This window comes from Sorex araneus, chromosome 6 (assembly GCF_027595985.1).
Source record: "Sorex araneus isolate mSorAra2 chromosome 6, mSorAra2.pri, whole genome shotgun sequence".
Lineage (NCBI taxonomy): Eukaryota > Metazoa > Chordata > Mammalia > Eulipotyphla > Soricidae > Sorex > Sorex araneus.
In genome coordinates this window covers 11,626,298-11,654,017 of record NC_073307.1, presented here as the reverse complement: position 1 = coordinate 11,654,017, position 27,720 = coordinate 11,626,298, and the positions used below count along the sequence as shown (strand labels likewise).

General features: G+C 41.6%; 1 protein-coding gene across 2 annotated transcripts in view; it reads right to left on the bottom strand.

The window, feature by feature from the left end:
* The window catches only part of LOC101552197 (N-deacetylase and N-sulfotransferase 3), a 169,618-nt gene that overhangs the window by 93,598 nt on the left and 48,300 nt on the right, over positions 1 to 27,720 (bottom strand). For both annotated transcript variants that reach the window (XM_055142489.1, XM_055142490.1), the window contains exons 3-4: positions 25,562 to 25,649; positions 14,780 to 14,934 (exon numbers count right to left, since the gene is read on the bottom strand). In XM_055142489.1, coding sequence (XP_054998464.1) covers positions 14,780 to 14,934; positions 25,562 to 25,649 — 243 coding nt within the window. The remainder of the gene's footprint in view (positions 1 to 14,779; positions 14,935 to 25,561; positions 25,650 to 27,720) is intronic.

Sequence of the window (27,720 nt, the reverse complement as noted above, 5' to 3'; positions counted from 1 at the left end):
GTTCTTTCTCCTCTTAATCACTTCTTCGGTGCTCTGGAAGGCATTCCAGGCTGCTCTTTTCCTCCTGCGCAGCTCAGGAGGGTACCAGGTTGTTTGTCACGTTGAGTTCTTGACCCAGGTATACAATAACTGCTGCATTCAGAGATGTTCGTTCCATTGAAGAAAATGGAACATCAGGAACTAGTTCGTTTCTCATGAACATTGTCTTTGTGAGATTCAGCTGCAGTCTGACCTTTCTACACTTGTGGTTGAAGATGTCCAGAATTCGTGCTGCTTGGCTAATATTTGGTGTTATGAGAACAATGTCATCAGCGAAGCAGAGGTGGTGTAGTTGCTGACCATCTATCTTCACTCCCATTCCTTTCCATTCCAGTCTGTGCATGATGTTCTCCAGGGTGGCACTGAAGAGTTTTGGTGAAATGGTGTCACCCTGAAGAACCCCTCTCTTTACATTGATGATCACTTCTTTGTAGAATGGTGAAATCCTGGTGGTGAATCCGTAATACAGCTCATGGAGGATCCTGATGTATTGAGTTTGAATACCCTGTTTGGCTAGGGCTTCAATGACCCTTCAGTCTCAACAGAATCAAAGGCCTTCTTTAAATCAAACGACATTAGACAGAGTAGTATCTTGAACTCTTGCGAAACCTCAATAAGATTGGTTACCATGTGGATATGGTCGATTGTGCTGAATCCTTTTCAGAACACAGCTTGCTTGCATGGATGTCCTTCATCTAGTGTTCTGCCAATCCTATTCAGGATGACTCAAGTGAATAAGTCGTAGATGATGGACAACAGGCAGATCGGGCGATAGTTGCTGATATCTCCCTTCTTGTACAACAGGATATTCCTGCTGGTTTTCTATTGGGAGGGAAACTTGCATTCAGACAGGTAGCGTGTGAAGAGCCAAACCAATGTATTGAGGAGTACTGGTGGCAGATTCTTCAGGTGTTCGGGTCTGACCTTGTCTGGACCAGGTGCTGTACGCTTCTTTACTGACGAAATGGTGTGTTGGATTTCAGAAGGGAGAATGCTGGGAATGACATATCCATCCTGTGGAATTTCATATGTGGGCAGGTGGCTGTGGCTATCAAAGAGATCTGAGTCGAAGTTGTGGAAAACCTTTTCCATTGCCCTTCTGGAAGACGTGATAGATTCATCAGGACATCGGAGGGCAGTCATCTTGGTCTTATAGTTGGTGAATAACAGGCCAGTGTTGTGAATACTTTTCCTCGCTTCTGCCACTACAGGCCAACACTGCTGCTCTTCTCTCTTTGAGGTCTTTCTTTATCGTTTCTCTGCACAGCTTTGCGAGCTCGGATGTTACCTTGTGATTGTCTGAGCCTCGCACAAGGCCATGTTGGAGAATGAGCTCGAGAGTTTCCAAAGACAGGTGACTTTTTGTGGTTTTTCTCTCTCTCTGCATTCCTCGCACAATCATGGAGGTGCTGAACCAGTCGATCGTATTCCTTGTTAATGTTGTCAATGATGGCATCTTCCCATATTGCTGCAGTAGTGCCAAAGAGTTCCCAGTTGGTGGTCATTTTGGGAGTTCTCTTCTTAAACTTTGAAGCCCTTTCTTTCCGTTCCATGAAGTAGAATTTCGCATGAAGGAGATGGTGGTCTGATCCCATTTGGAATTTTGGGACAACAGCAACATCGGTCAGGCAAAATCTTCAATTGAATATGATGTGGTCAATTTCATTGTGGAACTGTCCACTGGGAGACTCCCATGTCCAGCATTTAGATTCAGCCTTCTGGAACTTCAAGTTACCATGGATGGTCTTGGTCAACATGATGAACTCAGACAGTCTCTCACCCTGTTCGTTCCACTCTAGGCTGTGGGTCTTTGGGTAACCTTCTAGGTTCTATCTTGGCATCTTGGCATTAAAATCTAATGCCAAGATTTACATTATAGAAGGTATGGTCTTCTTTATAGAACTTCTCCAGTTCCATGTAGAACTTCTCAATTTCTTCTTCTTCGTTGTAGTTGGATATTGGTGCATAATGATGGAAATAGAAACTGTCGACAACGAACTACATCTATTCAAATGTAAACATTCAATTCAGAATGTTAGGCATTCGAATGATTCAATGCTCATGGCTAAGTTCCTGTTAACAAGGACACCAACACCACCGACACCTCTACTGTCACATGTTCCGAGGAACAGTTCTTCTCCAGTGTTGAAAATGGCGTGATGTGTTCAGTGCCTTCTTGTCTCGGTTAATCCAATGACATCGTACTTGCTTGACCTTCTGTGCTTGCACCATCAGGTCCTCCATGGATGCTTCCAATGCCAGCATATGTGTGTTAAAAGTGCAGTCATTTTAGTCCTTCTTCATTTTGGCAGGGTAGTTCGGCCCTGAGATTTTATCAGCCTCTCCTTGTTTATCTTCTTAACACTGCTGTATTGGGGGCTCTTCCAGGGTCAGGGGAATGAGGGCCAGTGTTGTTACTGGTTTTGGCATATAGAATACGGGTATCTTGCCAGGCTCTGCCATGCGGGAGATACTCTTGGGAGCTTGCCAGGCTCTCTGAGAGGGATGGAGGTTTTTTGGGTGGCCATTATAGGCGTTCTAAATAAAAATGTTGGAATTAAGGTTTACGTGAGTTTCCCTGTTGGCTGAAAAAATAGGTCCAGAAACCTCAGGAAGGCCATAGTCTTTGCCCGGCCCCTCCCCTTCCCTTTTTCATTCTGAAGACCAGGGTCACACATCAAGTTGAGGTATTCCCTGGGGTTTCATCCTTTACTTTGAGGGCTCACACAGACGTGACTGCAGTGTGCTGGAGAGCGTTGCAGCGCCTGGGGTCCCCCACAGGGACTGCACCTCGAATGTGGGTTAGGTGGTGCTGAGGATTGAACACCAGGCCAGGCAGAGTTATCCCCCAGAGATCAAAAGGCGATATTCTCAGTCTCGCCATTTGGACTCAAAAAAAGTGCAGCTACAGAAATACACATCTTCGATAATGAAAGGCGTTAAAGGCATTAATAGATCTTATGAGACTGACGGACTCTATGGCAACTCAGAAAGCAGGATTGTGACCTTATCACTCTTAGTGGCTCAGCTCTGGACAGTGTTTCATGAACTACAGGGCTAGGAAAAAATCGTGTTCTTCACTTATTCAGAGATTGTCAGTCCATGACAACTCAGTGATGGGTGTCTTCCAATGACCAGTGGTGCCAGGGCAAAGGGAGTCGCAGGGTATCATCAAGCTCCTGTTGTCTTCATTGGTACCAGCCTCAAGTTAGGCTCTACCACTCTTCTAAACTTAAGTCCTCTATTTGCCAAGGAGGCATAAAGGCTAATTATCAGAGGATGAAATTCTCTGTGTAACAAAATGAGTAAACAAATGTGTAAATAAAAAGAATGTAAACAAAAAATTGTCTCCCCCCATTTTCTAAATATTATTGTTTCTTTTTGAGACAGTTAAGAAATATAGGTAGACCAAGTATCATTTCCACTTACTCCCAAACTTATAATTCCCTTTTAAGAGCAGACATTTATAAAAGATACACTAGCAAGCTCGATAATATCTTTCAAAGAGCTCTACTAAGCAGTATACTCTCTTCTTGAATAAGTCATTGAATTGATATTATGTCTCAGCTGATAGGAAGAAATACCCTTGGTAATCCATAAAGTTGATAAGACTGTAAAAAGACACAGCACAAGTCCTTCACTCCCATATACTCTCCTTCAAGAGTATATTTATTATTCCATTTAACACCTGGATTATTTGACCTAACATGAAATTCAGTAAGCCAAATATATTAAGAAATTTACAGAAACAAAGTTAATTGATAATTCAGTTTAAGTACTGAAATAGGATGACAGAAAAGATAAGCATACCTTAACCTTCATTTTTTTTTGTAACCTCTAAGAATTTTTTGAGGAGGGAGAGTGACATATATTTTCCTCCAGTCTTGCCTCACAATTATGTAATTTATTTCAAGCTAAGTTTCCATCTAACAAAGTATGCTAGTTTTTTTCTCTTCATGTTCCCTTCAGAATTGTTGAAGTGTCTTCATAGCATTGCTGAGAATCTCATAAAAAATACCCCACTAAAGCATGCACTTTAGTAAGGATACTCAAAGGAATGATGTAAACACTTATACTTTGTCAGGCCAAGTTGATATTTTGAATTGCTGCAATTTCTTCAAGTAAACATGTTAAGGAGTTTGTGGAAATGTAAAAATAAAATAAATTACAAAGACTACTTTTATGCTGCAACAAATAAATTAAAATCATACTGATACACAGTTGAGGAATCTGAGGGTGTGGTATAATCCACTTTTTCAGAATTTGAATAAACAATTTTTGGTGGAAGTGTGAGGTCCATGAGAGATAGCACTGTAGCACTGTCATCTCATTGTTCATTGATTTGCTCGAGTGGACACCAGTAACGTCTTCATTGTGAGACTTGTTGTTATTGTTTTTGGCATATCATATATGCCATGGGTAGCCTGCCAGGCTCTGCCATGCAGGTGGGATATTCTCAGTAGTTTTCCGGGCTCTCCGAGAGGGATGGAAGAATAGAACCCAGGTCAGTAGCGTGCAAGGCAAACACCCTACCTGAGAGATAATGAGGCTAAAAATGTTCAGGGAGAGACTCAAATTCTCAAAGAGCTTGCAAAGACACCTAATTTTTGAGAAAACAGACAAGGTTGATTAGTGTGGAAATCATTAAGTCTGCATAGAAGTAATTTTAATTTTAATTAAGTATTCTTGAAAGGATAACAGAGCTGTTATCGATCTTTCTTCTGACTGCAGACTTATTAATAGATATTATTATAAAGGAGTGGGGACGGCAAGTTTTCAATGAGCAGGATATAGCAGTCAAGGAAGAACCCATGGAGATATCTGCCAGGTTTATAACCACCTCTTAAAAAACAAGCGCTCACTCCCTTTAGCTAAATGCAAAACAGTCATTTAAAATATATGATATAAAGTCCCCTAGACTTTATAATAACCACCAGGACAATTAAGACTTGTGCTGATTGCAGAAAACAAAAGATGTAAGTCACATATGTATGATTTTATGTTATGTATCTTCTTCTGGAATTACTTTTGGAATGAAAATCAGTACGAAAATCAAATGTATGACTGTTCATTTCGACAAAGCATTGCAATAACCTGGGCTTCGGAGCTTGACAGATCTACAAGCAGGTTCTTTCCCCATCTTCGCTTTCGCTGGCTGTGTGATTTCCAGAACGTTAGATGAGCTCTCTGAGCCCCAGCTCTGCATCTTCACTGTGGGACGAAGCAGTCTCACTGGTGGGTTGAGGAATTAGTGCCTATGTGTGAAGAGCGCTAAGCTCAACGTTCGGTGAACATCTGGGGCTCAGAAATTTCCTGCATTTCCTCTGGAGAGTCAAGAATCTTTCTGACTGAAACCAGAAGGTTCTGTCTCATGCAGGGGAAGAGAAAACAATAGAATTTCAAGTTTTACAATGTTCTCTGATCTCAGCATGAATTAAGGGAAAGAACGGGGAGTCAGGGGATGAGTTTGGAGGCTGCTCTAAAACTCCAGGTGTCGGATGAGAAATTTGGAAAGGAGCGGGGACGGCAAGATTTCAATGAGCAGGATATGGCAGTGAAGGAAGAACCACTGAGATATCTGCCAGGTTTAGGGCCACCTCTTAGGAAACAAGCGCTCGCTTGATTCCTTTAGCTAAATGCAGAACAGTCAAGAAGGAAGGAGTAGTCCTAGGTCAGGAGCAGCTGGCAGGGTTCCGGGTATAGAGGTCTCTGTGGGGATGGGGAGCCATCCCTCTGTCCTGCAACTTGACCCTGCTCCACTGCTCACCAACTTTATCGGAAGTATCGTGAAAGTTTTTCCTTCACTCTGTGTCCAAATAAATGTGAGCAACAAGGGACTATTTCTATACAGGACATGTGCAAAATGTGTCTTCACAAAATCAATTAAAATCACACTGAGTGTGATGGACATGCAAAGGAGAACTTGGTTCCCTAAGTGATCCTAAGTGATGCTCAGGGTCTCTCAGTGCGAGGCTGGTTCTGTGGAGTCACCCTGCCACCAGGGCCACCCCTGAGGGTGGGGGTCTAGCCTGGGGGGGGGTCTGTGGAGGGCTGGGAGCTGGACTCAGAGTCTTTTGTCTATTCTATCTCTTTGAATATGAAACCCCTTGCTAAATGTCATTTGTTGAAGGAGAGAGGGAATCAACTGATTCCCCTTTATGTTTTCTAGCTTTTGGGGGGAGGATGAACTCTTCCTTGAGAGTAGGTAAAAAGAGAACCCAGATAGAAGCTAACAACAACAACAAATTCTAAGTTCACTAGGTAATAAAATCCACTTTGGAAAGTGCAGTCAGAGATGTAAATGATGAAAGATTTGGTTCTGCTGAAGACATGAATGGGAGGGAGGTACGTTTATTCAGGTAAAATAAAGAAGTCTACAGAGAAAGCAACAGTTCAAACTTCAGCTATGATTGGACTTAGACACTAAATATAGGTTTGGCTACTGACTCCCCATAGCAGAGTAATAATAAAACCTATCTGATCTTGAAATTTTTCATGAAAGTTGATAAGAAATATTTGTATTTTCATCTGAAAAATTTTGAGCACCTATTAGATGCCAGTGGGGATTTGTGCATGTCCTTCTCTGCAGAAGCAGAGCTCTGCTTGCCTTGGTCCCAGCATACTCCCTGTCCTGTGACTTCTCTACTTAACACATTAACTCAGGATCCTACCATGTCTGTGTCATTGACAGTCATGGGTGGCGCTCAAACTGTTTCCTAGCCAGCAGGCCATTGATCAGTTGTAAAGCCGGGTCACAGGGTTGCCTGCTCTAGAACTAGGGCTAATTCTGGGGGTACTTGCAAGGGCCATTTGGTTGCTGAGTAGGGAAGGTTGGGAATACCGCGGGGGAGGTCTGAAATGGCAGTGGAGTAAGGGTAGTCTCGTTGACATATTTCAGTGTTTTAGTAACTAGAAAGGCCACCCCAGTACTTTGTCAGTTGAATACTGACCCCGAAAATATACCCCTCTGGCTCTTGCCCTCTCCACGTGTGAAGTCAATCTCACTTTTTACCATCTAGATCTTCCTGTTCTGAATAATGGTGTTTGTTGGAAACTGTGCTACTTGGATTATTCTGGAAATACCCTGCCAGCTCAGAGTCACCCTTTGCTTCCTGATTTGCACTCTATTAAATTAGGATTAAATGCTTTGTTTTTAATATCAATAAAATGGAAATCTAGTGTGCCTTTTATAATGTGCTTTACCAAAGTAAAAGTGATAGAATTCTTTCATTTGCTAGCTGGCATGTGAACTAATGAAAAGATTATCACAGATTCCTAAAGTCAGCAAGTCTTTCACAAATTTTTAATTATGTATTGATACTATAATCTGTATTTCTGTATTAGAAAAGTTAATGTGCTCACGACTCTAAGAAGTTTATAATTGATAATAGACATTATAGTTTATGAAAATTAGCAGGTTCTGCTGAATTTGGAAACGAGAGGGTAAAAGGACTCCATTAGAAGAGATAATGGTGATGCAATAAAAATGTGCAATCCTTAGCAAGATTTTATGTTTACAAGAACATTACTGAACTACTATTACTAATTTCAGTTGTATTATATGTAACAGAGTAAATATCATCTGATGTCGGGCAGTGAGTTCTGTGGTAAAATTTTAATCTCTTATGAGAAATTAAGCTGTTATGATTGCCAAAGTTTTGATCCATTTCTTCAATTGAGAATATATGCATACTGCTGTGTCTTAAATTTTTTGGGGGAGGCCATATGTCTTGCTTACTTACTCCTGGAAGGACTCAGGGTGCCATATGGAGTGCCAGGGACTGAACCTCACTCAGTTGAGTGCATGGCAAGCGCCTGACCCACAGTATCATACTATACTGTCTCTCTGGCTCTATGTAATGATGATTTTTCAGGTCCAGATGCTAACAGTTACTTTACTTTTCCAATGGAATTTTATCCAATTTTTAAAGTTGTACATCAGTTATTTCAAATGATGGTATAGGTTGATCATTTACAATTAATCCCTGCTTACAAGATGTTACTTCAAAAATCCTTGCTGAAATTTCATTTTAATACCCAAACCAGCGTATATTTTGTAACCAAAAATATTTTCTAACGAACCTCAAAGCTGCATTTCCTGATGGCTATCGTCAAATTCAAGTTTGCTTAAAGAATTTGCCAAACCTTCTTTAAATAAATTATTAGACAGAGCTTTAAAAACTAAATGAAAATGGACATTAGAGTCCCCTGTGAGACAGAAATGTCCACATTGTGCAAAAGGGTAAGAGACCAGATGTGTCTGCCCAAACTCAATGAAAATAGCATGTGTTTGACTGTCACTGATGATAGAGGACTCCCCGCCCCCAATATATAGTTTTATATCGTAAATGCAGATATTTTTAAGTTGGGGACATTATAAAATATCCTTTAACTCTCTCATTTGCCTATTGAATTTTATCCTGACATCCAATATTTCTGAATCCAGCAACATCAAAGGCAGTGGCATATCTTTGCTGTTCCTTCTCTGGGGAACACTAACGGTCATTTTATTTATTTCACTGTCATCCCATTGCTCATCGATTTGTTTGAACAGGTACCAGTAACATCTCTCATTGTGAGACTTATTGTTACTGTTTTTGGCATATCCAATATGCAATACGCCATAGGTAGCTTGCCAGGCTCTGCCGTGCGGGCAAGATACTCTCAGTAGCTTGCTGGGCTCTCCGAGAGGGGCAGAGGAATCAAACACGGGTTGGCTGCGTGAAAGGCGAACACCCTACTGCTGTGCTTTCTTTCTTTCTTTATTTGTATTATTATTTTTTTCCCTGAGCCTCAGATGAGCATGTTAAAAGATAATGGGCTATTTTATGCTCTGTGCTTGAGGGTCACTTCTGGTGGTGTTCCGGGTACTCTGAAGTACTGTGGTTGACCCCAAGGATCCTGAATGCAAAACGTTTGCTCCAGCTCTGAGATCTACCTCTCCAGTCCTGAGAGTCATTTTAAAATTAGGAACCCCCATGCTGGTGGAGAAAGGCAAGCAGCAACCCAATTTAGGAAGACAGCATTTTCTGAAGCACAGCTAAGACTTCTGCTCACTCCACCCAGCAAGTCAAGAGTTGGGGTAGCGAATGGCCAAAAGGCACATGAAAAAGTGCTCTGCATCACTAATCATCAGAGAGATGCAGATCAAAACAACTTTGAGATACCACCTCACACCACAGAGACTAGCACACATCCAAAAGAACAAAAGCAACCGCTGTTGGAGAGGATGTGGGGAGAAAGGGACCCTTCTTCACTGCTGGTGGGAATGCCGACTGGTTCAGCCCTTCTGGAAAACAATTTGGACGACTCTCAAAAAATTAGATATTGAATTCCCATTTGACCCAGCAATACCACTGCTGGGAATATATCCCAGAGAGGCAAAAAAGTACAATCGAAACAACATCTGCACATGTATGTTCATCGCAGCACTGTTTACAATAGCCAGAATCTGGAAAAAACCCGAATGCCCCAGAACGGATGTCTGGTTGAGGAAACTTTGGTACATCTATACAATGGAATACTATGCAGCTGTTAGAAAAAAGGAGGTCAAGAATTTTGTAGTCAAGTGGATGGGCATGAAAAGTTTCATGCTGAGTGAAATGAGTCAGAAAGAGAGAGACAGACATAGAAAGATTGCACTCATCTATGGTATATAGAATAACAGAGTGGGAGACTAACACCCAAGAACTGTAGAAATAAGTACCAGGAGGTTGACTCCATGGCTTCGAGGCTGGCCTCACGTTCCGGGGAAAGGTCAACTCAGAGAAGCGATCACCAACTACATTGTAGTCGAAGGCCATGTGGGGGAAGGGAGTTGCGGGCTGAATGAGGGCTAGAGACTGAGCACAGCGGCCACTCAACACCTTTATTGCAAACCACAACAGCTAATTAGAGAGAGAAAACAGAAGGGAATGCCTTGCCACAGTGGCAGGGTGGGGTGGGGGGGAGATGGGATTGGGGAGGGTGGGAGGGACACTGGGTTTACGGGTGGTGGAGAATGGGCACTGTTGAAGGGATGGGTTCCCAAACATTGTATGAGGGAAGTATAAGCACAAAAGTGTATAAATCTGTAACTGTACCCTCACGGTGATTCTCTAATTAAAAATAAATAAATTAAAAAAAAAAAAAGAGTTGGGGTAGCATTCCTTTCACAATAGTGTCTGTGTGTGAGCATAAGACCGTGAAAGCTCAGAAAGGAGAGTGACCTCTGTGTCTCCATAGAATCACTGACGCCCTGTCCAGGTGATTTCCGCCAGGTTAGCTGTCTAGCCTCCCTTTGGGGACTTCAGGAACCTCAGGGAAGGTTCTTCCTCTAGTTCTCAACATGATCAAGATTACTGGGAATTCCCTTGGATAGCCGGCAGGAAGCAGGGCAATTAGATTTACATCTGTGTTCGGCCTGGGAGGGCAGTAAAGAAGCTGTGGTCATATTTTAAGTGGTTTTGAAATATCTGGATTTCTGGCTTTAATTCTACCATAAAGTAGTTTTTTATACACCTGCGCAAGTCACCTTCTTTTGGTGTTCAATTTCCTGAGCTGTATAGTGAGAATAAATATATCTACTTATCGAAGCAATTGTAAGAATTAAAGGAAATAATTCAGACTACATATATCTATCTAGATAGATATAGATAGATGGATAGATTTAAAAAATCTAAAGCTTAAGATAGTATACATTTAAAAAGTTTATAAAAACCTAAAACTATGGTATATATACTATATATATATATATATTTGCAAAACCACAAACCTTGATTTGTTCTCATGGTGGCTTTAAATTCAGCAGCTTTGTACCTCTAATGTCTTAATAGGAAGTAAATTAACACATATTTAGAAATGTGCAGAATTCACATTAACCAAATGTCATCCCAGTCCAAAAAAAGCTTTTCAACTTGAGGATTTTTGAGGAACACCGAAGATGGCAATTTTATGATACTGAACATAATAATAAAAACAGCAGCTGCCATCTGCTGAGTGTTTACTATGTGTTGATCACCGTTCCCCAGCGTTTCACAGCTCTGTCCTCTTCCACAGAGTACCGCTGGGGAATGATGGGGTCTAATTCCGCCTTTGTTCATGCCTCTCCTCGCCTGACAAAAATGTTGACTGTGTTTGATTAAGCATTGACGAACACAAGAGCTTTCATGATTATTCTCTATTGCCTCAAGGAACATAATTTGAGTTTTTGACCAGAACTGAAGAATGAGAACTGTTTTTAGCTTGGCTCTTGAGTTAAGAAGATAAGAATGACCAAATAGAGGCCCCAAATGGGGGTAGGTCAAAGGGCTGGAATGCATGTCCTGTGCTCAATGTCTCAGAGCAATGTATGATTCACCAAGCCAAGCTGGGGTGACCTGGGCAGCTATGAGCACCTGCGGAGCCCATGCTGACCTCACTTCCAGGCTCCAGCGTTGGAGCTGAGCATTTATTGGAAAACCTTCCCCCTTCCTCCCTCCCACTCCTCAGTCATATGACTCAATTTATATTTCGAATTATTCTTTGGAGTCATGGTACTTTTTAGCTGAACATCTTAAAACTTGCAGAATGCTTGTCTGTCCTTAATAGATATACTTGTAAGTATTTACAGTTAAGTATAAGATTGACACTCATTGTTTCCTCTAAGTGATGACAAAACTTTAGATAATGTTCTGCTTTCTTTTGTTTTTTGGATAATGTTCTATTTTCATTGGAATTTGACAGTGAACGCTGTCTCTTTCACCAGATCTGTCTGAACTGTTTATCCTGAAGACTACCAAGTCAGTCATAACAAACAACAAGTGTCCCTCTGTTTTGACTTTTTTAAATTTCATTTTATTTGACTTCATGGTGTCTTATTTCCTTTCACAGATCCCTGTCTCTTTCTCGGCATGCTTAAGAAGAAGCTACAAGGTCGATTTTCTGTTTTCTTCTCCAAATATCTCTTGCTGATTTGCATTGCTAATACTAAGCAGTCTTAGGCTTCTGATGATGGTGGAGTTAATGTCTGTGCATTGTGAGAGGGTTGCCAGGGGCCTCTTTCTCACACAGTGGCAATGTGTGTGTGCATGTTCACACATTGTACCACTCCTGTATATATCCCACTCTCATGGGAGTTCACAAATGCCATCATGACATTTTCACACTCTCACCATGGATAGCACTATCCTTGCTTTCTTGACAAACTATCAAAGCACAGCAAAGATGTACTTGGAGTTACTTATCTCTTTTGGGGAGCAGCCAAAGTTAAAATACAAATATGGGGCCCAAATGCGCCCCCAAAATACTTGGACTTCTATGTCCTCCAGATAGAAACCAAATACACTTTCCAAATGTTAGCCTTCGTTGTATATAAGACTGGGTTAGGTACCATATGGATCAACTCCTCATACATCTTGGCTTTAGCATCTTAAGTTGAGCATGATTCCAGAAGAGGTAAGCATCAGACTTTCTGAAATAATGATTAGCCCCAAAAGGTGATAGTTGCATGGATGGGTGTTTGAAAGACATATGAACTGTGTCCACAGATTTACACACCACAGTCTCCCTGTGACATTTTGTTTGTGTTTTGGGGTCACACCTAGAGTTGCTCAGGGATCACTCCTGACAGTGCTCAGGGGGTCATATATAGCTGAACCCTGCTGGGCTCTCTGCATGGAGAGCCTTGTGCTCTGTGCTCTCTCTCTGGTCCTTCTCTGCCATTTGAACTGAAAATATGTGAGGAAATTAAGTGAAGATTTCTGAATCATTGATTCCAGAACTTTAACAAATAATTCTCTACTGAGGGAGCATATATATATATATATATATGCACATATATACACACATACGTACATATATATGTATTTTTGCTTTATGGGTCATACCCGGTGATGCACAGGGGTTACTCCTGGCTCATACACTCAAGAATTATGCCTGGTGGTGCTCAGGGGACCATATGGGATTCTGGGAATCGAACCTGGGTCGGCCGCGTGCAAGGCAAACGCCCTACCCACTGTGTTACCACTCCAGCCCCGAGGGAGCATATTTTTGAGTTTGAAAACCGTATCCAAAATTAACCAGTGTAGTGTGTTCAGATTATTTTGCACACTGTTGATAGCTACAATGAAGAGGATTTGGTTAGAAACATGTTTTGATGGGATTGGATTTATTAATTACGTAAAATCTCTCTACATAATACCAGTTTTGGATTGCTATAAAAATGGAGACATTCTGAATCCCTTATGAGTAGTAAGTTTTGCTGCTTTGGTGACTTGTGCGACAATTACTTTGATACCTCCACGAATGAGAATGACAGTAGTGTTGTGGACAAGATAAAGTTTCTTCTCCCAAGATACTGTCTACCCAGGGAAGGAGATGCTGAGCAAACAGACCCCCCTCCATGTGTTTGTGTCCTGTGAGAAAAACTTACAAATGCAAAGAGAAGATGCCCTCGCCCACACGGCACACTCTGTACTTGCAAATCACGATACACTATTTCTGCTGAGCTCAAACGTTGGCCACAGGCTATGCTTACTGCAACTTTCACTGTTAATTTTCTTGTCTCCAATCAGAAGCTCTTTCATTATAAAGTATTCTGTCTGGCTTTAGGCAAGTGAATGTTTCATCCCTCTTAGATATGTTTCCTTTATTCTTCTCTTTTTTTTTGGGGGGGTGGCTAGGTTGGGGACACACCTGTTGATGCTCAGAATTTCCTCCTGGCTTTGTGCTGAATCACTCCTGGTTGTGCTCCAGAGACCTTATGGGATTTTTGGGAAACAAACCTGGGTCAGCTGCATGCAAAGCAACCGCCCTCTTGCTCTGCTATTGCTCAGACCCTATTTTCAGTATCACTGAAACAATTTCCCCCCGTTATAGTAGTTTCCTAGATTGGGTCTTTATTATGTCCAACCTAATTCTAGTTTCTTTTTTCTTTTTTTTTTGCTTTTTGGGTCACACCTGGCAATGCACAGGGGTCATTCCTGGCTCATGCACTCAGGAATCACCCCTGGCGGTGCTCAGGGGACCATATGGGATGCTGGGATTTGAACCCGGGTCGGCCGTGTGCAAGGCAAACGCCTTACCCGCTGTGCTATCACTCCAGCTCCTAATTCTAGTTTCTTACCAGGACTTTTCCCTCTCAGCCCCACTTCCCACCAATTCTCCTCGACTTCTAAATCTCCTTTGTCTTTCCAAAGTCCTGGTCCAAATAGGGACATTACCCTGGCTACTCTTGTGAAGCATACCTCTGGAAGAGGGGGCTTTTATTTATGTATTGTTTGGCAGTAGATCATGAGAGCTCTTTGAAGAATTGTTCCATGTTCATATTGCGTATTCCCAGCGTAACAGGAAAATTCTAGATAGAATTTACGTCTTCCTGGGGCCGCTGTGACCACAACTGGCAGAGCTGGTGGGGGAGGGATCCAGGACCACGCCAAGTGGTGCTAGGGGTGTCCAGGGATGCATCAGGTGATACTCGGGCTGCGTGTGGAGCCCGGTATCAGTCTGGGTTTAGCTGCAGGGCAAGACATACACCTAACCCCTGTACCATGTAACCAAGTGTTTAGAGAGTCGGGCAAAGATGCAGTTAAGTAAGACCCTGCCGAGAGGAGTGAAGTACACTCCGCCCCCCCTTTGAAAGGCATTGCCCAGCACCTTGGCTGCAGTGCCCAGTGGGGTCAGTGCAAGACGCATGCTCAGCTAGCGTCTCCGCACCCACACCGGCTCACCCCTGCAGTGAGTACAAACGAGTTTAATGTGATATTCCAAGCGAGGTACTCACCAAGGCAAATTTTTTGTTGAGCATCATCTGCTCCACCAAGGATGACTCATTGTGGAAGAGGTGGGGCTGCATGTGGCTCCACATGTGCGGAAACCACCAGAACTCGTCCACGGAGCCCAAAAGACGGTCATCCCCTTCGTCCTCCTCTTCAGTCCCTTCAAGGGGAGAATTGGATTGCATCAACACCGGTTCCACTGATTATCAACCCATCCTCTGATTACATACTTCTGCCCATGTAACTAGAAGACGAGATTTTATACTCTTTTGCATGCCTGCAAGACTTTGAACTGTAGCAAAGCAAAATCTGTTACTTGGGAAACAAGCAAGGGATTGAACTGTGACAAAACTCTCTGAAGAGTCTTTAAACATGAGACATGGACACAAAATCATTGCCAAATGCAGATACACACCCGTTTCCATGGGCTTTCGGTGCTTTGGCCTAGTTGTACAGCCCATAGTCTGGGGGATGGTCGGGAGGGGCGTGGGAGGGCTGAGTCAGGAGATGTGCACAGAGCACAGCGGGCTTCGATGATCTCAGCGTGGGCTGGGTCAGGGCAGCCACAGCAAAATCATGTCATCGCTTCTTTGGGTTTCTCGCTCGTGGAAGAAGCTGCTGCTTAGTGAAAAGTAATGTTTGGAGAAGGGAGAAAGGGCTGGCCACAGAGTAAGGGGGTATCTGATCTACCCGTGTGTATTGGATATGCCAAAAACAGTAACAATAAGTCTCCCAATGAGAGATGTTACTGGTGCCCGCTCGAAAAAAATCGATGAGCAATGGGATGACAGTGACAGTGACAGTGACTGCATATGGTCCTCTGAGCATTTCCAAGAACGACCTTTGAGCACAGAGCCAGAGGTTGCTCCTGAGCACTGCCAGGGGTGGCCCAAACCACCCTACACCCCCAAAGAAGGAAAGTGGGGAGAGAAGGGAAACCTAGGAATTGCCTTTAGGAAGATAAGAGAAGAGAAGACCACGGGCTGAAAGGAGAAAGGGCAGAGGTGACAGAGGAGGCTGAGACACATTCAAGCCATTGCAAACCCTCCGTTTCCCTCCTGTGGTTCCTGGGACTGTTTTTCCCTCAGGGGCTTAGAAACAGATTTTCCACCAAGAAATGCATCTTTCTCTGATGGCCAGCTCTGTTGCTAGTGATCCCGTGATCCTTCCAATCTGCTTGGTTTCATTTTCCTCATTCGGTTGAGAGAGAGAGAGAGAGAGAGAGAGAGAGAGAGAGAGAGAGAGAGAGAGAGAGAGAGAAGAGAGAGAGAGACAGTATGTGTGTCTGTGGTGGGGGAATCCTAAGTTTCTCTGAATCCTGCAGGAAAGAGCCTCTTCCTGCACTTCCCAGGGGCAGTTTCTTACTAAGCAGGAAGGAATGGCAGTGCAGGGCATCTCAGTCCTATCCTGGTACATCACAAGATGCGCTTAATCTTTTCAGAATTACACTGCCACAGTTCAAGTCCAGACCATACCCTGTACTGACCAAGCTTCTGGACCAGGGGGGTCTTAAAAAACAGTGCTTCGACTGGGTAGGGAGTGTGGCCTCTTACATTTATTTTCACTAGTGGCTCTGGAAGGACGGACTGTGACATGACCTGCAGCTAATGAGGGAGGATGAATGGCAGCCCGCGCCCAGCCTCTGAGCCCGTCCTGCCATCCCTGTGCTCTCAGGCAATTTCCCAGAAGAAAGGCAGAAACCACTGTCAGGCAGAGAACCAGCGCCTGTGATTTATCGGCAGTAAAAGCCACTTCCCGGAGATAAAGGTGCAGGCTGAGACTGCCTGGCATTCTAATCCGCACAGGAGGAACGAGCGTTAGTGACGGAGCATGAGAGGAATGACAATCTTTCAAGGAGGAGGGCTTCCCAGCTCACAGATGGAGCTCTGTCCCTTACCCGCAGACTCCCACAAGGGGTCTGGACTCTGTTCCTTTCCCTACTTCTCCCTCTGTCTTATACACATACTGCCACAGGGGGACAACCACAGCTTGGGGAGTAAAAAAAGATTTTGGTCGTAGGTTTCCGACGCATTTGAGGAGTTTGATTGTGGGCAAGTCACACAAGCTCTGTAAAGGAGAAGAATGGCTTTCGTGTTCTATTCTTTAATAATGGATCAAAGGGAGGAATTATCTGTCTAGTGCTGGCCTGTACCAGGCCATGTGAAATACCCCTTTGCTCTCCTTCGTCTGGATTTCCTATCTCTGTTCTCCTTGTGTCTCTAGTGTGTTTTGTTTTTGTTGTCACTGTGACAGTGTTTGGGGTGATGGCAAGGGTGGCTGCCAAGAGATTATGTTAGCTCATTGATTTTTAGTTGATGAGTTACCAATATTGATCCCCTTAGGGGCAGCTGGCTGATGACTGCACAGCCCTGGGGCATCTTCTAGAAAGAAATGGGAACCACTGGGATGGTGCAGTCAAGATTTTTGAGTCTCTGTGACCCCAAGCAAGGTGGGGATTGTGGGTCCATCTACATTTTTGGTCACTGTGTCCTTAAGTTTTGAGGGGCACCTCCCCTTGGGCTGGGGGCTCTAGTTGTCTCAGGTACAACTGCAGGGGGGTAAGGGTGCAAGTTCTGTTTGTTCACTACAGATGGGAGATTCCCTGGGGAGTTATGAGGGATGTTGTGTTTTTCTGAAAAGGTGCTGTAAGGTACATGAGTTTGAATTAAGCTTAAGTTGATCTCGGATGTAGCTCAGGTAGAGTGTGTGCCTGTGACGGGTAATGCTTTCCTGCACGTCTCTGGACACAGGCACAAAATATGGTGATTTGGGGGCTTTTATGTGCTCTATGTTGAGATAGGGAATCTGATGACCATTGATCCCTGCAATTAAACATCTTTAATTATAACCAAGACAATTTTCTTTTGCTTAAAACTTTCTATGTCTTAGGATACTGTCTTAGCTCAAATTATAGTCAGTTGAAAATTTATTGATCTGTACTGAATACAGGCAGAAATCTCCTGAGGTTTCCCAGTGATCATTCTATGTCCCCTGGGTAAAGCCAGCTGAGATTTCCTACTTTAGGAAAACTCACCCCTTCCGCTCCTCTATTTGCTTTCTTCTTGTCCTCTATACATCTTGCCTTTATTATTATTATTATTATTACTATTATTATTATTATTATTCTGGGCTGGAGCAATAGCACAGCAGTAGGGCGTTTGCCTTGCACTTGGCCTACCCAAGTTCGATTCTTCCACTCCTCTCGAAGAGCAAGCTACCGAGAGTATCCCACCCACATGGCAGAGCCTGGCAAGCTACCCATGGCATATCTGATATGCCAAAAACAGTAACAACAAATCTCACAATGGAGACATTACTCGTGCCCACTCGAGCAAATTGATGAGCAACGGGATGACAGTGACAGTGATTATTATTCTACTTGGCCTTTATCCCAAGTTGTTTTGTTTTTTTTATTTAAGCAGGACAGAGATCTCATGGTTCTGCCAAAGGTTGACAGGACAGTTGCTTCCCTTGTATGAGTATCAGGGTGAAACCTGCTATTCAAATGTTCATACACTGGCCTGAGATGAGGCCTTGCAGTAGAGTACATGCCTTGCATGCAAGAGGGCCTGGGTTTGATCTCTAGCACCACACACAAAAAAAGGAGAAAATTCCTATGTTTGGATTATATGGGAGTTAGAAAAATGATATCTTCCCTGACAGATTATATAAATTCAGAGTAGGCATAATTGAAGCCTTTTCTTTATGCTTTATAATTATTTTTGGCCTAATTTCCTTTAATCCTAATTTTAATTATAATTTAGGGATGTTTTACATCCAAATTAATTACATTAAAAACATGTGGATCTATTGCTGACTAAACATTATGATAGGAAAGTTTAAGCTTAGTGGCACATGGTTGAATTGCCCTTATCTCTTCTGCCCCTTAGCCTTCCCACACACCCATTTTTAAAATTTTTTAAAAATTTTATTGAATCACTGTGAGATAGTTACAAGCTTTCATGTTTGGGTTACAATCTCACAATGATCAAATACCCATCCCTCCACCAGTGCATATTCCCCACCACCAATATCCCCGGTATACCCCCCTTTCCCACCCTCCCCCTACCTCTATGGCAGACAATCATCCCCATACTCTCTCTACTTTTGGGCATTTTGGCTTGCAACACAGACACTGAGAGGTCATCATGTTTGGTCCATTATCTACTTTCGGCATGCATCTCCCATCCCGACTGATTCTTCCAGCCACCATTTTCTTAGTGATCCCTTCTCTATTCCATCTGCCTTCTCCCCTCCACTCATGAAGTAGTCTTCCAGCTCTGGGGCAATCCCCCTGGCCTTGTATCTACTGTCCTTGGGTGTCAGCCTCACGTGATGTTATTTTATACTCCACAAATGAGTGCAGTCCCTCTATGCACATTCACTGTTAATGAAGCTGGATTTTAAATAAGTGCTTTTAGGCTAGAATGTTTTGGGGTGGCGGGGTGTTTAAGCCACAACCATTGGGTTCTGGAAATGATATCGCTTTGAGGAATTTTATGCTAATCAAAAATTGAAGAGTTGGTTTCAGATATGGACCGTACATTACTGAAAACCAGATTCCATCCTTTCCTATGTGACTTGTCCCTGATTTACTTCCTCACTTCTCTCCCCTTCCCTTCTGTCAGTCTGAACAGCATTAAAGGTTTACAGTTTTATTTAGTTCATCTTTTTGTTTGTTTGTTTTTCAGATATCAAATATGACTATAATCATGGGGGTGGTCTTTTTCAGTCTGTTTTATTTCCTTAAGCATAATGACCTCTGGTTAGTTCATGCTGTTGCCGAGAGCAGGGATTCATGTTTTTCATGGTCGAGTGGTATTCCACGTGTGTATGTTCTGCATCTTCTTATCCATTCACCAGTTGACAGACACTAGGTTGACTCCAGTTCTTGACTAATGTGGGTTCTCTTCTCTTCTTTAGCTCCTTCAACACTAACAGTTTTTTTTTAATCTTTTAGTTATCAGCCATTTTCACGTGATTGATCATTGTTGTTTTGATTTGTATGGTCTAGACAGAATCTGATGGACATTCTTTTCCTCTTTTTACTGGTCATCTGTGGATCTTCTGTATATCTTCTTTGAACAAGTGTATATTCAAATCCTCCATTTTTAAAATTGAGTTGTTTTTATAGCCTATTTTTATGTACCTTTGGTATAATTTGGACATCAGCTCCTTGTTGTATGTATGATGATACAAATACTTTCTCCTATGTAGTAGAATGTCTTCTCTTTTGACGTGCATTTCCTTCACCGTGCAGAAGCTTTTAAGTTTAACCAAGCCCCATTTCCTAACATACACTTCTGTTTGCATTGCCTCTAGAGTTGAATTTCCGAACACACCACTAAGGCAGACCTCAAGGCGTTTGTTGCCTGTATTGTCTTCTCTTTTCAGGCCCCAAGGTCTAAATCCATTTTAAAATTAATTTTGGTGCACAGTGTCAGAGCGTGATCTAATCTTGCTCTTTTTGTATATGGGTGACCAGTTTTCCTAGCACCATTTATTGGAGAGCCTTGTTCCACTGTAAATGCCATTTAATTCGGATGGAAACTCTGTGAGGTACAGGCCACTGTAACTCATTTTACAGATCAGAAAATTTCTACTTGGAGAAATGTCCTCAACTTGTCGAGGACCAGCCCCAGGTGACTTTTCCTAACTGAGCAGCCCCTCACTGTTCTATCTGGACGAAGCTTCCACATTTCTGAGAGCCTCAGTCCATCTGGAAAAACATCTTTATAAAAGGCTTGTCTCAAAGGATGCTTCCGCAGGGATAGAGCAGACACGGGAACTGGCCCAGGGGCTTTGCACATGAACGCTGACATTTCTGGTGAGCAGGTTCCTGTGTTCTGCCCATTCTGCTTTTCTCCTATATTTTTTCTACGTTGGCCCTCTGTTTCCAGCACCAGCTCTCTGAGATGGTGGACATAGCCTCAATGCACAACCTGAATTCTAACCCAGACTACTAGGCATCTCCAAATTTAGGGTTCTTATGTAAAATTTAGTAAAAAGAAATTAACTAATTTAGTATTCCATGTTGTAAATTAATTTTATACTTTCATTGGCGATTATAATATTGTTGGTTCTCAGTGATTTGTGAAATAGGCAAATCCATAGAACCTTGACACAAGTAATCTTTGTCATTCACTGTCTTACCTGAAACCAGGATTGCTGATTAATAAAATCTATTTTATCTTGTACATAAGACTTGCACTCTTATTGGCCCAAAGTTTTTAAGTTAACTCGATTTGTATTTTTTGTCCTTCATCTCCTAATATTTTTCCTCTTATCTAGGAAAAAAGTCAAATCTTTAGCTCATAGGATTCCATAGAAAGTACTTGACTAAGTCCCTAGAACATAGTTGCATACTAAAAATGCCACTGTCACTGTCACTGTCACTGTCATCCCATTGCTCATTGATTTGCTCGAGTGGGCACCAGTAACATCTCCATTGTGAGATTTGTTTTTACTGTTTTTGGCATATTGTATACACCACAGGTAGCTTGCCAGACTTTGCGGTGCGGGCAAGATACTCTCGGTAGCTTGCCAGTCTCTCTGAGAGGGGCGGAGGAATCAAACCCGGGTCGGCTTTGTGCAAGGCAAATGCCCTACCTACTGTGCTATCGCTCAAGCCCTAAAAATGAACATTGATTTTTATTCCTTCATTTCTTCATATCTCACAAAATGCATAAGCCCTTCAATAATAAAAGTAAATCAAATAAGATGGAATATTGTTCTGAAACAGTCTTATGAATATGACTGTACATTTTTCTCCTTCCCTTGGGGACAGAATAAAATTTATAAAATTTTAATAGAAAAAGAAATTACTCGTAGAAAGGAAGATAATGTAATTCAATTGCACTTGACAATATCTAATTTTTTGAAAGATTTGGAGTATTCAGATTTCAGTGTACTGGAAAATGATTTAAGTATGTTTAGACACTTCTAGCTAAGGGTTTCTTTTTTTCTTGTGGAAGTTCTCATATTATCGACAGAAGCATGACCCCTTCCCACCTGTCCTCATTTCCTTCTTATGTTCTTTCTCTGGTTGAGAAGGGACATTTTTACTATGAGCTATGGGAATTGCCAAGTCAGGAGAGAGAACAAACCTTCCTAAAACAAGGAGGGTAACGACTCGGGATTTGCTATTGGGCAAAAAAAAACCCAAAAAAACAAACAAAAAAAAACATAGGAAAGGTTTGAGTTGCTATGAGTGCTCTTCCATTCATTAGGTTTAGAAAGAAATTTTAAAAATATTCTTATTATTTTGAGTGATTTCCTTTCCCAACACAAGATGGTTAAGTTTTATTCTCTGATCTTGTTCCATAGAAATACCAATAGCTAAAATAGGGCAAGTATTTTACTTTAATTCAATCATTTGTTTGTTATTTTTCAATAGGTCCTGTTTTAGTTGCTAGTGTTAAAGCAGTAAAACTTAGCTTGCTCTTTTCTTGTCTTTTAAAGTTTGTTTTTAACCTTTGGCAACACCTGGTGGTGCTCAGGGCCTGATCTGGATCCTGGCTCTGTTCAGGAGTGACCCTGGGCTGGGCACAGAGGATCATGTGGGGTGCCAGGGATTCACACCCAGGCACACAGCACACGCTGCAGCACCTTTAGCTCCTGTACCTCCGTCCACACAACAAAGCTGTTAGGAAGCATTCTTAGTTTAGTAATGGAAGAGGGATGACAGGCAAATGTTTATCCTCCTATGGGACATACGCAGTGTTGTTCAGGGCCCCAGTGCCATGGCAGCAATACTCGGCCTGGCACTGATGAGGCAGTGCTCCAGTACAGCGTGGTGGTGGGGACCACCAGGGCCACACCTGATGGTGCTGGGTGGGAATATGTGGTGACGTGCCGAAGTCAGGGCTTCCCACATGCCAGGTGCAGGGTTGGAGAGATACATAAATTTAGAACAAAGTTTGTTCCACACCATTCATGATCCAACTGGTAGCAATCTGAGAATAGAAGGAAGCTTCCTTAATTGAACTAAGACTACCGACCAAATAATCATCTGCAGTGATGCTTCCCTGGAGAACAGGGGTAGACCGACTGAAAGTTCGTCCCTGGCATCAGGGATAATGTGCCAGTGGTGATGCTACCCCTGTTACCTAACTGAAGACCCATGCCAGTGCACCAGATGAGGAAAAGAAACTGAATTACATCCTCAGAGAGGAAGAAACGTAACTTCACTATTCAAAATTCAAAGTTAAATAAGCAGGAGATATAGCTAGCCTACTCTCCAAACTATAGAACTTAGAGATGAACACAGCAAGGTCACCGATACAGGATCAACTCACAGAATCATCTCCATTTCTACACACATCAACAAAGAAATGGGAAAATAAAATAGGAGGCAGGATACTCCTTACTTTCTATAATTAAATATGACATATAAGTTTCCTTTCCTATAGTATAATGAAGATATTTCTATATTATGAAATGATTGGCATTGTAAGTCTGATATCTGTCACCGTTCATGGGGATGATTTTCCCCTGTGATAAAAACTTGTAAGATCTATTCTTAGTAACTTTAAAATTTTTAATACACTATTAACCATTGTTCCCATTATGTGTATTATATTCCATGACATATTTATTTTATAATTTCTGATCTCCTTCACCATTTTTTTCCAACCACTCACTTCCTGTCTTTAGCAACCATCAATTCGTGTCTGTCCTTATAAACTTCTTTTTTTAGATTCTATGAATAAGTGAGATTATACATATATCTTTCTCTGTCTGACTTACTTCACTTCGCACAATGATGTCAAGGTTTGTCCATGTTGTTGCGAGGGGCAACATTTCTTTCTCTTTTATAATTTAATAGCATTCCATTGTATGTAATGTGTCTGTATGTATACATGTATATGTAGCTATGATCAGTTTTCTTCATTTATCCACAGATGGACACTTGGTCACTTCGGTATCTTTGCTGTTGTGAATAATATGGGAGAGAACATGGGGTGAAGAGACTTTTTTACAAATCAGTGTTTCCTTTTCTTCAGGTAGAATTACTATTTATAAGGAAAATCTCTTTTTGATTTTTTGAGAATTCCTATAATGTTTTCCATGGTGTCAGGAAGAGTTTCCATTCCTACCAATTGTATAGGAGCTTTCAAGGTTCTCCAAACTCTCGCCAATATTTGTTATTTCTGATCTTTCTGATGACGGCTGTTCTAACAAGTGTGAAATTCTATTTGACTGTGCTTTTAATTTGCATTTTTGATAATTAGTGATATTAAACATCTTTTCATTTACTTATTGGACATTTATATGTATTCTTTGGGAAAATTGTTCAAATTCTCTGATCATTTAAAATTATATTTTTGCTATTTATATTAGTTAAAAATATATTCTATATAAACATATGTGATTTGCTATTATTTTCTCCCATTTGGTAAATCATCTCTCCTTCCTCCCTCCCTCCCTCCTCCCTCCCCCCTCCCTCCATCCACCCTTCCTTCCTTCCTTCCTTCCTTCCTTCCTTCCTTCCTTCCTTCCTTCCTTCCTTCCTTCCTTCCTTCCTTCCTTCCTTTTCCTCTTGCCTCACACCCAGCTGTGCTCAGGACTTATTCTTGCCTCTGCACTCAGGGATCATATCTGGCTATGCTGGGGAACCTTATGTGGTGCTGGGGATCAAACCTGGGCCAGCCGCATGCAAAAGCAAGTGCCTTACCTGCTGTACTATCACTCCAGCCCTGCCTTTCATTTTGAAGGGTTGTTCCTTTTGTTGTATAGAAGAAGAGAAGATACATGTAAAGAATTTCTACAAATCCTCAGTAGACAACACAATAGAAAAATAAAACCCCACATGTTTTATGAAACCTCACATATCTAAGTGATCAACAGACACATGAAAGCAAAATTTCAGTATTCCTTAGAACAATGTACATTGTAACTATCATATGGCATCTATTTTTATGCCCACCAGAAAGGCTGATACCAAAATGACAAGTAATATTTAATATTAATGAGAACTTTGAGCAGCAGGCATGATCACATGCCACTGGGGATTTAAACTGGCACAGCCATTTTGAAAACCAACATTCTTTACTGAAGCTGATGACAACTATCCTATATCCAGTACTTCTAACCCGGCTTGGCAATCAGGAAAAAAATAATCATGTCCTCTGGAGGATAGTTACAAAAATGGTCCTAATACAGCTGTAAAAAAACCAAAACACTGGAAGCAGTCTATTCCTCTGCATTAGAAAGAAATGATAGGATGTCTGATGTGATTAAAACAATGGAGTACTCTGACAATGAAGAAATTTCGACTCTGTACAGTGGTATTGGTGAAACCAAAATAATACCAAGCAAATCAAGCTAGGTATAGAAAAGTCTATGCGATTTCTCTCGTACACATCCCAAAGCCAGCCAACCCTCTCAGGGTTAGTTACAGACGTCTGGACAGAGATTGGTCTGAGGGAGGCTCCCGACTGGAGCAGAAGTAGGAAGTGGCTCTCAAGATTTCTCTCTCCTCATTTGCATGCTGACTGCACAATTGTGTGTGCTCTGTGAAAAGTCTCTGAACCTGATGCTAATTATTTATTCACTTTTATCTATGCAAATTAGAGTCCAACAGGAAAGGAAGGTCATTAGATGATTCTATGGTGACTAAACTTTCAAACCATTAACATTTTGTAAAGGTTAAAAAGTGCTGTGTTCAGTGGGCTTGCATAACAGGAGGCCGGTGGAGTGGGAGTGTAGGAAGGTGTGAACCGGATGGTTGTGCAAGTTTAAAGAGAGAGGCCAGAGAGAAAATGAAATCATCATCCTTCTCTTACCTGTATGGTAAAATTTCCCTGAAAATCCCAGGTTGAAAGTAAAATTTGCAATTTGTGCACGCAGAAGAGTCTGAGTATCAAGTAGGGCCTGGAACACATAATTTGAAACAATGTATCAGGGAGAGAATGGCATTGAGAAGTTTTCAGAAGTATCTTCCCTTTTTTTGCATTCATAGGATAAAAATCACTCCTTTGTACACGAGAGAATTAAATTAGAGAAAGCAGTTCCTTTACCCCTTTAAAACCAGAGAGATGTTCTTGAGATTACATAAAAATACACACATTTATCCTTTAGCTTGCAATAAATCAGCAAAACATGTCAGCTAGAAAAAAGGCAGTTAAATGAAAAGTTTGTTCTGAATGCATCAAAGGTACTAGTCTCTAGTACATAAAACATATCTGCCTTTTACCTTTCAGGGCTGTAGATTACCAGTTGTCAAAAGAAGGGCACCCTATTTAAGTGGAACTGCAAGGACAAATGTGGAAACAGACTGTTAATTCTTAGTTGGGCCTCTGCCGGCCAAATCCAGGGCTTCTCAGTCTTTCAGTCTTTGATTCTTAAAAAAGATAGTGACTGATTTTGAAAGGGGCATATCAGAATAAAGTAAATCTCTAATTTTTCCTGTTAGGAAAAAGGTATTTAAAATCTGTGACATTTTGAGAAAATATTCATTGTTCATTCAATGCATATTTAATATTTTTGTTTCTCCTTTTATTTATTATTCTTATTGAAATTTCTATTCTTAAATGACTTTCTATCAGTCTCTCTGCTTCTATCTCTGTGTTTTAAACATACATGCCTACATGTGTGCACACACACACATGCGCACACACACACACACACACACATGCTTTGCTCCAAATTTCCACCTCAATTCGGTGGAAAATAACACTAAATGGTGGGTTTCTGAAGATGTTAACTAGCACTTCTTTGCATGTGAAGAAATTTAGGGCAAGTTACTTGATTATCTTCACAGATAAAATTTCAGAGCTTGAGGTTGAACCTAGATTTGGGACTGACTAGCAGAGTAGAGTCATATATTCATCTGTCATGCCTGTCATTGCAAAATATGTTCCCATATAAGAAGCTCAGCATTCATCAGTATTCTTAGGTCATAGCATTTGCATAAAATTCATCATTAGAATGATTTAAAATCATCAAATTTTACTTATTTATTTATTTGGGTAAGTACCTCTTGAAGAGCTTGGCAAGCAACTGAGAGTATCCTGCCCGCATGGGCAGAGCCTGACAAGTTACCCGTGGCATATTCGATATGCCAAAAATAATGACGACAGGGATAGGTCTCATTCCCCTGACCCTGAAAGAGCCTCCAATCTTTGGGAAAGATGAATAAGGAGAGGCTGCTAAAATCTCAGGGCTGGGTAGAGACGTTACTGGTGCCCGCTTGAGTAAATTGACAAACAATGGGATAACAGTGATACAGTGATATTTATTTGGGTCTCTCAAGCCATGATCCCTGCCTTCCTTCCTCCCCACCAGGATTCTCAACTGATCGGGCCACACAGTTCAATGCTAGGGTTTGGCAATGTGGTTCCAATTGGGTCCAGTGGTGTTGGGGCCTCCAGAATCGCGTGGCAGTGCTCCAGATACAAGAGCCACAGTTGGTGGTGCTCAGAGGCATATGATGTCCTCAATTGAACTTGAGTCCTTACGCCTGACCCTGAGAGATCTCCCAGGGTTTATTATATTTATATATTATTATATTTATAATAACTCCTGACATTATCATATTTTAAACGTAAATAGCATAATATCTAATAATCTAATTATGCACAAAAGGTTATAGAATGATTTGTGCAGTGCATTTATAATGGTGTGATAATGGTGAGATCTGAAATCCTAATCATGATAAGTTAAATCAGTGTTCCATGACAGATTCAGAAAGCCAAGTGTATTGTGGGTAAGCTGATGTCTGAGGGGCTGAAGCAATGACTGATGGGTGACAGCAATCACTGTAGGATCTGTCTCCTTAAACCCAAGAATCCTAGGAAAATAGAGGTCTGCCATCCAAAGTGCTTTGTTATTGACAAGTAGCAATTTTTCTTTTTAAAAATACACATATTTAGCATGACAGTACACAGTTCACACAAATCACAATTCCACATCACTCATTATTGCTAAAATAATGGAAAGATTA